Here is a 9943-nt window from a genome sequence, read left to right as displayed (position 1 = left end):
GTACAAACTACAGTTTTTAGAAGATGATCTTATTTATTAAGGTGAAAAACAACTTTCCAAATATACATGGTCCTATGTCAAAAAGCGACTTTCCCCCTTTGCTAAATCATGAATTAAGTGTGACTAACTGCATTTTTTTTGCAAGCTGATTTTAATTCCTCCACAGTGATGTGAATGACTCATTGCCAGTTATTTACTATGGCGACTGTAGACAGCTGGAACAGCTGTGGCTCGCAGACACAGCGTGTGCCAAACTGTGCGGTTTATGTGTAACAGTTTGTGTTTGGTGAAATTTGCTGAGCAGTTTCAGACACTACATTTGAAGTTAGCTGCCCCTTGCTTACTTTGTACTTCTGTAGCACCAGCTACATGAAGAAACAGCTTCATTAACTGAAGGTGCTCACTTTAACCACCAGCTGTAAAGACTATCCTTGTGGAAATGCTGTGTCAGTCCAGCAGGCACTTTTTTAATCATGAAGGAAAGCTCTTACTGGGGGCCACTCTAATTTAGGTGACTTTCCCATGATAAGTCTAGTTAAGCCAGATTAATTTCTTAAACTAAACCTCTTACTGGTAGATAATCTTTATCAACATTATAAAACACCCTGTAATTGTATTCCTAGACTAAGACGTATTCAGGTGTAGTGAACATGAGACGTAGAAGATCGAAATGACTCACGCCGAAATAAATACATTAAAAATCTGTACATAAATAAAATAAAAAAAAACTTTAATTTGACCAATATTTTACAATTAATCTACATATAGTATACTGTTAGTTAGTTTTTTTTGTTTATTTACCCATTATTTAGTTATCATTTATCAATATTTCCAGTCTTTTCTCTCTATGTTAATATTTATGGAAGTCCTGCACCACTTGCATAACCTTGTTCAGAGTCATTTTCAAGAGTTAAAAACATACTCTGTATATAAAAGAGGAATGTTGTGATATTACCATCTTATAGCTACAGATACCTCCTAAGTGCTAAGTAATATACAAATAATGCACGGTCTCTTGGGCAGGCGAACAACACACTGTATTATTATTTATCATGCCATTCTGATAAAATTGTTTAAAAGGCACCAACAACACAAACACAGGAGTGAGGATAGGTCAGAGGGAGAAACCAGGCCAGCTACAGCTATCTGTGTCTGTGCGCCTGTCAAACAAAGCAGCCATGCCGCTATGTGTAGCACCTTCCTACTCAGCTGACCCAAACACACACGTTCATATATTGCTTTTATCTATACCTAAGGACTTTCTTACAATTTCACACACACACACACACTTGGGGGTAAACTCGGGGGTCAGTACCCAAGGATCCTGCAAGACAACCTGCTCAACCACCTGAACCAAAGTTGCCCAGATGCAAAACAATCCAGCATCGCATACGGACTCTGCAGACAGTCTGACCTGCAAAAAATATTAATTTTCAACATTTTTTCTGATGAAAGTATGTTGATGTATATTAGTTTGAGGACCGAACTTTATGCAAGTCAGTGTGAGGAAGACTGTTCTCTGTTTTTTTTGCACCCATACTTCTACTGTTATGAAATTATTGTCCACCTAGATTTTTTATCTTTTTTCCAATTACTGAACTAAAATAAAAATTGTTTGTTTGGTTTCTCTTCCTTCCCCGTAGATTAGACAGAGAGTGTTAAACACACACTTAGCGGGTCTGTCGCCGTGCTGTGGCACGCGCTATTTACAAGTGTAAACACTCCCAAACTACCCAGCAGCAGTATACACATGCACGAGGACACTCCTCAACTTACAGCACGTGTCTGGCCCCTCCTCATCGTGATCCCGTTATCAAAACATCAGCCTCTACTAGATACAGTAGCTGCTGAGTGCGAAGCAGTGACAGAGAGCAGTCCGGCTGTTTGCAGAGAACACCTGGATCTGTTAAATTATGGACGCTTCGGTAAAAACAGCAGGAAAATGCACAGAGGCAGCGAGGGGGGATTTAAAGGAAGGTGAAGCGGCACAGAGCTCCCGCGGCTGTTGCCAGAAATGTGTCCCTGGATTCATTCCGACAGTTTACCGCAATGAGCTTGTGCAACTTTTCAAACTAGCGGGACCAGTGGTAAGACTGTGTGGACACAACAACTGAATAGCTATATTTAACTGTAGTGGTGTTTTTATTCTGACATTATTTGGCATCCCTGTTTGTCGCTCTCTGTGTGATGTTACTGACAGGAAGAGCTGATTTACTACAGAGGTTGTGCCATGTGTCAGTAAACTTGGGACTCGTTCTTAAGACTGTGTTATATCTCGTCCCGTTTGTTTAAACTAAACTTTAGGACCGAGCTGTTTATACCTGTTTAGTTGCTTAGACAGGTTTGGCATCATGTTTATTTAATTTTAGATGCATTAATTGTGTTTTTATGGCTTATTTGGATTATATGTCAAATTAGCCCAGATTTTGCTTAAACCTCAACAACATACATTTGCTTCAATATTTCTTAAATGTTTAACATCTTTAAGTTACTAAATGTTTTAACCATATTCATTACTTATTTATGTTTCCTTTAAATGTATTTCTAAATACAACACAGAGTCAGTATCTCCTCTTCTGTGCTTCAGGTCATTTCCCAGTTGATGATTTTCATGATCGGTTTTGTCAGCACGGTGTTCTGTGGTCACCTGGGGAAAACTGAACTTGCAGCTGTAGCATTATCAATTGCGGTGAGCAGACATTTCAGTGCCTTTGTTGTTGAACTGTAAATATGCATCATTTTTTACCCCAGTTTATGCATGTTGTGTTTTGTTTGCAGGTAGTTAACGTCACTGGTATTTCCATTGGCACCGGTTTGTCGTTAACTTGTGATACCCTCATATCTCAGGTAGGGTCCTCACCGGAGCTTTCACTTTATTTGTGTAACCAAGACAAACACAAGCAGCACAGCTGGGTTCCCAGGTTCTCCTGGAATCCCCTTTTAAACATCTCAACACTGAGCTTTTGTGTGGAGTTATTTTTCTTTGATCAGTCATACCCTTGTTCTTTGGTGGGATTCTGTGTTTTCCAACTTTTCTCACCCGAGCGTCTGTCTACCTGTTTCACGCAGACGTATGGGAGCGGTAACTTGAAGCGTGTGGGTGTGATTCTCCAGAGGGGAGTTCTGATTCTGCTGCTGGCCTGTTTCCCTTGTTGGGCCATCCTCATCAACACTGAGCCTCTCCTACTTGCTGTCAAGCAGAGTCCAGAGGTCGCCAGGTGAGCCATTATTAACCAGCAATAACAGACGCGTGGATGTTGTGACACTGCTGAGCATGTGTTTGTCTCACTCTTAAAATAACTCAAGTTATGCAAAATGCCACGCACTGTTAGTTTGTGCAAAACAATGCAGTAATCTAAAAGCACATTATACCTGCAGTGGCAGTGAACAGTTAACTGAGCACTGGAAAATTCAGACCTTTTTCTGAACAAAGATTTTAGCTAAAGCCAAAAAGAAAAAGAACTGTGGTACCAGCTGTGTAAAAATATTTTTAAACCAGTTTTGTTCACTTGTTGAAGTATCATAGACTAGAAATGTCTGTTTAACTGCTAAATCCTCCACTTTCTTCACCACCGTTGTTCAGTTTTTAATCTGAACTGTCAGTGTGCTGGTTCTTACTGTTTACCGTTCACTGACTTTTTTCTAAACATAACACAAATATGTGAATTCAGTAATGCAAAGGCATGAATTTTTCATTCAGGAGAACAAATTATGACCTCTTCACACAGATTATGGAAATATTTAACTTTGTACTTGCAGGGCTTTAAAATTAAACTCAGGAAAACAGCAATTTGCATGTCAGCTGTCAAAGTCACTCAGCTTTCTATGCAAGTGAGTTTAGGGTTCATCATTACTGACCTGTGAGGAATAACTGGTTAGATTTGTGTACTGGTTTACAGCCCAGCAGGGTCTCAGACTACATGCTATGTTAACATGCCAATAACATGTCTCGACTTTTGGGTAAAGTTGCAAAAAACGTAATTGACATCCCGAGACCTGAGATGCATTTTCAGTTTGTCTAAACTATTTGGGATTAGTTGGATCTGATAAGTTCAAAAATGAAGCATCATCATTGGTCACACAGGGTTTATTTTACAGCATAACACAATGAAGTCACTGTTGTTTACCAAAGTAGGAAACAGAATGAAGTAAAAGAACAAGCAAAATGCAATGTGCCCATAATTTATGTGCATCAACAGTGTTGCAGGCTTATTTTGTCTTTTCATTTCCACATGAAGCCTTTCCCAGCTCTATGTGAAGATCTTCATGCCTGCTCTGCCGGTGAGTTTGATTTGACACAGTTTTGAAAGGTGTTAAATAACCAATTTCAGCACGGCTAAAAGATCGGTTAGATCTCTGTTCCAGATTCAAAGTTCTTAACAGTTTAATAGATTTACACATGGTTAGGTTTGTGCAGTCTTTCATGTTTGACGCCTGCTGATCTTGGTTGATGACGACTTTTTCTCCAGAAGCAGCTTAACGTTTTAGGTTGTTATTACAATATATTAACATCAAACACTCATTATTCCCAGAGGATTCAGTTCAAGCCATCCGTAAATTTTCTTCCACTTGTTCAAATCAGGGTTGCAGGGGCACTGGAACCTATCCCAGCTGTCACAGGTCTAGAGGCAGGGTACAACCTGCACAGTGTATAGCAGGGCTAATGAAGAGACACGAACCATTCACGAACACATTTATATCTCCAGCCAATTTAAAAATCACCAGTTAACCTAATATGCATGTCTCTGGACTGTGGGAGGAAGCTGGAATTCCCAAAGAGGACCCACAGGCACAGGGACAACATACAAGCCTTTCCTAGATTCAAAGGACCTTAGCTAACTGTCCAAATTCTTAGCTCAGTTCAGTTTTTTAGCAGCTCCAATTCACAACAGTCACATTAAGGCACTTATATTGTAGAAAATCAGACAGCAATCCCACAAACTCTGGGACAGAGTAGACAAGGGTTAATGACATTCAGTGGAGGCATATAAATGCAATGAATCTGTAGTAACTGTAACTTCTTATTGTCATTTGACATGTTTCTCAGCCTTGGCTGTTTATTATGTTCAGTAAAAAGTGTTAGCGTGCTGATTAACCTAAGATCCGATCATGTGCTCAAATTTGTTCTTCACTTCTGTCAATGAGTCTCTTATCATTTAATATTTGCTCTCTTCAGGCTGCTTTTATGTACCAGCTGCAGGGGAGGTATCTTCAAAATCAGGTGCAGTGCTTAAACATGCATATGGCCCAACATTACCTTAATAGTTGTTTTTTTCATTTAAAACATGAACATGAATGTTATGTGTATTTTGTGATTTGGTGTACAGGGAATTATATGGCCTCAAGTTATAACTGGAGCAATCGGAAATGTCTTTAACGCAATATTCAACTACGTCCTCGTCCATCAGCTGGATTTGGGTGTTGCGTAAGTTTTCCTCCATCATTCCTGTGACATCATTGGTTGAATGTAACTCTCAATTCAGTCAAAGAAAACTAATGTGTTTTAAATTCTTTATTTAATGATTCAGTGAATTTAGGTGAATTTAACACAGATTGCACAATAGATTAAATGACTAAAAAGTCAAATAAAACTTACATTACCTTCTAATTTTAGTTTGGTTAGCTCTGTTGATAGCGTTTCATTTGATTGTCACTTTAAATATGTGGCATTAAATGTTTATTTTTTACGGTGTTTTTGTCTTTAAGTGGATCAGCAGCAGCCAATGCCATCTCCCAGTATTTGCTGGCAGCAGTCTTATTCATTTACATGTACTTGAGAGGTCTACATAAGGCCACATGGGCAGGTCAGTCATTTTACTTCTACAGGGAATCTTGAACTTGCTGAAATGTTTTTATTTTGCTGTGTCGTTCGCCTTATTTCACATTCTGTCCAGTAATTTCATCAATTTGCATCATTCAGCTTTTGGCCTTTCATACCTGAAGTTGTCTATTCTAATTGGTCCAGAGCTTAATGTTTGATAAAATTAGTTATACTCTATAACTGTGTAATGCAGTGTGGAGGAGAGGTTACGTAGGTGACAGTTACTATTCTTTAACAGGAGGGTTTCAATAAACTTTAAGACATCTCTGTAATAGTTAAAACGTGTGGGATTTAAATAACATTTCATGGTAAGGTCAAATATATGTAAATCCTTCATTGGTAATTGTTGATCCTAGGCCTATCATAAAGTTACAATTTAAACAAATAGTTTGAAAGATGACATATAGAGTCACTCTGACCCACAGGTTGGTCTCTCGACTGTCTCCAGGAGTGGGGACCCTTTGTCAAGCTGGCTGTCCCCAGCATGCTCATGCTCTGTCTGGAGTGGTGGATGTTTGAAGTGGGAGGATTCCTGGCTGGTGTGATCAGTGAGGCCGAGTTGGGAGCTCAGTCAATAACCTACGAGCTGTCCATTATAGCATACATGGTAACTCCACTCAGTTTTGCTTGCATGTTGACTTGGTGTTACATTTTGGAATTACACATGGATTTTTTTCCATAGATTCCACTAGGGTTTGCTAGTGCTGCCAGCGTACGGGTTGGGAATGCACTTGGTGCAGGAAACATCGAGCAGGCCAAGCTGTCAAGCAAAGTCCCCATCATCTGTGCATGTAAGAACCGACGTATTATTGTCTGTGTTACACAAATGGAAAGCACTAAAAATACTGATAACTGAGCAGTAGCAGCTCTAGTTTCATTTCATATTGAGCCTCATGAATAGAAAATTTTGAATAAAATATTGTTAAATAAGCATATGAAGCATAAATGTAATAAAATATAAATCCATCCGTCCTGCCACCTCCTTAACAGCTTATCCAATTCCATATTGTTGATGGGAGCTTATCCCATCATTAGCTAACCTAACATGGATGTCTTTGGACTGTGGAAGGAAGCTGTACCGAGCTATAAACCATGCAGGAAGGCACTTCACAGCAAAAAGGTCATGGGTTTAAATCCACTGGCTGCCTGTGTCCTCTTGACCCATCAGAGTAAATCAATAAAAATATAATCTAATAAACCTGGCTGCTGTATTTAAAGTGCTTTCTGTGTTCTTGTCATCGCTTTTTCCTCCAATATTAAAATTGAATGATTTTAAAAGAGTGTAATGCATTTTATTCTGGTTTCTTTTTCTCGTTGCAGTCATAATAGCGTGCTTTGTCAGCGCTATTTTCTGTGCTTGTAAAAATGTAATTGGATACATTTTCACCTCAGAGCTGTAAGTATAATTTCTGACCTTTAACCTCTACTCTAGGACGAGTTTCTCCGTTACTTATTTTGGTATTCTTGTATAGGTCACATCAGGTTGTTTTATGTGGCTGCTTGAACTGTTGAATGTTAAGTAAGGCTTTAACTTTCATGCTGACTCACAGACACATACTGGTGCCAAATTAAAAAAACAGTTACGCTTGTTATTCACCCCTTTGTCCCAGTGTCCATTTCATTAACTGAAACAAGCCTGGTTTACATTGTTGATTAGATAAAAATGAACACAATGATCAAATAATTTCATGTTACATGTAGCTCATTGCATTGAAGGTTGTTTTCATTAAGTTTGTGTATGCTTCATGGTGTTTGACTGTATTTTAACTGCACATTTTTTTTAGTGATATTTTGCAGAGGGTTTCTGACATCATGTTGGTGTTTGGTTTCTTGCATCTTGGTGATGCAATTGCGGTAAGAAATGATTTTACAGCAGCGATGGACATTTTAGGCTAATACTGAAAAATATAAAATGTGATTCAGAGAAATCTGTGTTTGTGTTTACAGGGCGTGACTGGAGGAGTTGTCAGAGGTGTAGGAAAGCAGTCGGTTGGTGCTCTGTGTAACCTGATCGGGTACTACTTTATTGGCTTACCCACTGGCGTGTCCCTGATGTTTGCAGCCGAAATGGGAGTTGTAGGTGAGGGTGGCAGAGCAGTGAAGTCATTCCAAGTTCTTTTATTTTCCTTCACAGTAAATTAATGTGACATTCAAGATAAGAGAAAATATTATTTGCTGTTGTTGTCATCTTTCAGTGATTATTTACAGTTTTACACAAAATCATGAAATACAAAATGCTCAGAATTACAATTACATAGAAAAATAAATACATTAGATGTAAAGAAAACAAAGTACTAATGGGAAAAATTAAATCTTTAACCTTTTAAATGAAACATTTTTAGACAGTATTCTTTATCTAATCTTACCTTAAATTGTCTTTCATTAAAATGATGCATATACTGCTGACGGCATGCGAAAGCGACAATCACTGCATGTTGTGTCTTTCAGGTTACAGCTGTATTGGCACAAATGTGTGCTGCAGTCAGAAATTAAATGTACCCCTAGCCTGACAAGCAGGCAACCCATTAAAACTCTTCTTCTTCTGTTTTTTCTGCTGTAGGATTTTGGACAGGCCTTACGGTTTGCGTGTTAGTGCAGTCGATCTTTTTCATCACATTTTTGTGCAAACTCGATTGGAAGAAGGCTGCTGAAGAGGTGCACACCTGCATCTATTGACAGTTTATCACACTTTCATTCATCAAAGCATGTCATTAACTGTTGTGTCTGATCAGGCCGAAGTGCGAGCAGGAGTCCGCGTCAAAGAAGAAAAAGACACGATCAAGATGGAAAATAGAGGTGAGTGGGAAAACTGGCTGAAACATTCCCGTTATTACAGTGTCTTATCAATACTTCTCTTTCCAAACCCTAGACTCTAATCACATCGAGACCCCAATCAGTACTATTGCATCCAGTGGTGAGAGCGCCGGGGTGGACCACGTATACATGGAGATGCAAATACCAGAAGAGAGTAAAACCACCAACACCACTACAGTGGGAGATGTTCTGTCAGTGTCACAGCTGGTGTTACGGCGCGGCCTGGCAATACTCATCATGATCCTCATCCTCGCTGCTGGAGTCATTACCAACACCATCCTCACTCCACTGCTGAAATGATGCGAAGTGGACAGTCGGACAAAAAGCACAAAGGTTATCTAAGTAATAAACATGCACCTTCTTTTGTGGGAGGGTTACCTACACTGTTGATTCAACAGAGGAACAGCTGTGTGCAGTCTGTGCCCCGTCTTACACTGTCCGGCCACAGAGATGAATTCAATAAGATGAAAAGGGCGGAATATGTAGTAAACAAAGGACAGCTTTATTAAGGCCTTTAATGAAAATGTGTGTAAAATGAGGCCACTGTTTGATAATGATAATCAGTTTGATGATATTTTTACAGTCAACTTGTAACATACAGAACCTGCAAATAATTTAATGCACATTTTATAAAGCGTCCAGTCCTCTCATTTCATTTTATATTTTACTGTAATTCCATTCACACTGTAGCAGTATGTAGCAACTTTAAAGATATTGTTTGCATACAGTTAGTCACACTCCTTTTAAACATCACTGATAAACCTGTGTATCCTTTCTTGCAACTGTTGGAGCAGTCCACCTCTTTCCTTCATGTACATCTTAGGAAGGGTTAAGACAAGGAAACACAAAAGCACGCTCTGTTCACTGGGACTAGGCCTGCTCTTGTAGGCAAAAAGAAAGCACTGTGCATCTTTACACACTATATAACTTTTTTAGCTGACCTTTGTCCAGTGTTGGTGCAGGACAGTGAGATCCAGGCCACATTTCAGTTTGAGAACAGAATATAACAGAACAAAAAACTTTTATTGTAGGGTGGAACTGGTTCCAGATTGGGCACTTGGTCTGTTTTGGTGGAAGGAAGATACTGATGTTTTAATACTAAAGTAACATTCTTTACAGTCTGTATTTTCAGAATAAAACTATGACTGTGGTACGAAAAGTGGGATGTCTTCCAGTAATGATTTATAGAAATATTGTTTAACTGTACTCGTTTTGTCAATAAAGGGTCGAAGTTACTTGACCAAAACAGAAGAACTCCAGTGACAGTTTTGTTTGTTTTTTAGTTGAGGGTTCCTGCATGAACCTTGG

General features: G+C 39.0%; 1 protein-coding gene across 1 annotated transcript; it reads left to right on the top strand.

Annotated features, from left to right (window-relative positions):
* Window positions 1–166: 166 nt before the first annotated feature.
* LOC146384891 (multidrug and toxin extrusion protein 1-like) lies at window positions 167–9918 on the top strand. Its single transcript, XM_084930328.1, has 16 exons — window positions 167–2087; window positions 2588–2689; window positions 2779–2847; window positions 3070–3218; window positions 4239–4281; window positions 5177–5221; window positions 5328–5425; window positions 5707–5804; window positions 6247–6428; window positions 6504–6612; window positions 7142–7217; window positions 7606–7675; window positions 7769–7901; window positions 8382–8476; window positions 8554–8617; window positions 8691–9918. The coding sequence occupies exons 1-16, from the start codon at window positions 1914–1916 to the stop codon at window positions 8933–8935; spliced, it is 1752 nt and encodes a 583-aa protein (XP_084786454.1). The 5' UTR covers window positions 167–1913; the 3' UTR covers window positions 8936–9918.
* The last annotated feature ends 25 nt before the right edge of the window (window positions 9919–9943 follow it).

The sequence above is a fragment of the Perissodus microlepis genome, chromosome 6 (assembly GCF_051167445.1).
Source record: "Perissodus microlepis isolate ML-2025 ecotype Zambia chromosome 6, ASM5116744v1, whole genome shotgun sequence".
Lineage (NCBI taxonomy): Eukaryota > Metazoa > Chordata > Actinopteri > Cichliformes > Cichlidae > Perissodus > Perissodus microlepis.
The sequence above is the reverse complement of the archived record's forward strand: the minus strand, read 5'-3'. Positions and strand labels throughout refer to the sequence as shown.

Bases quoted from the DNA above. Each gene is read 5' to 3' on its own strand.
- LOC146384891 (XM_084930328.1), top strand. From the start codon at position 1,914: ATGGACGCTTCGGTAAAAACAGCAGGAAAATGCACAGAGGCAGCGAGG. The intron at 2,848-3,069 runs GTAGGGTCCTCA...TGTTTCACGCAG, and splicing joins GTGATACCCTCATATCTCAG to ACGTATGGGAGCGGTAACTT. The intron at 7,676-7,768 runs GTAAGAAATGAT...TTGTGTTTACAG, and splicing joins ATCTTGGTGATGCAATTGCG to GGCGTGACTGGAGGAGTTGT.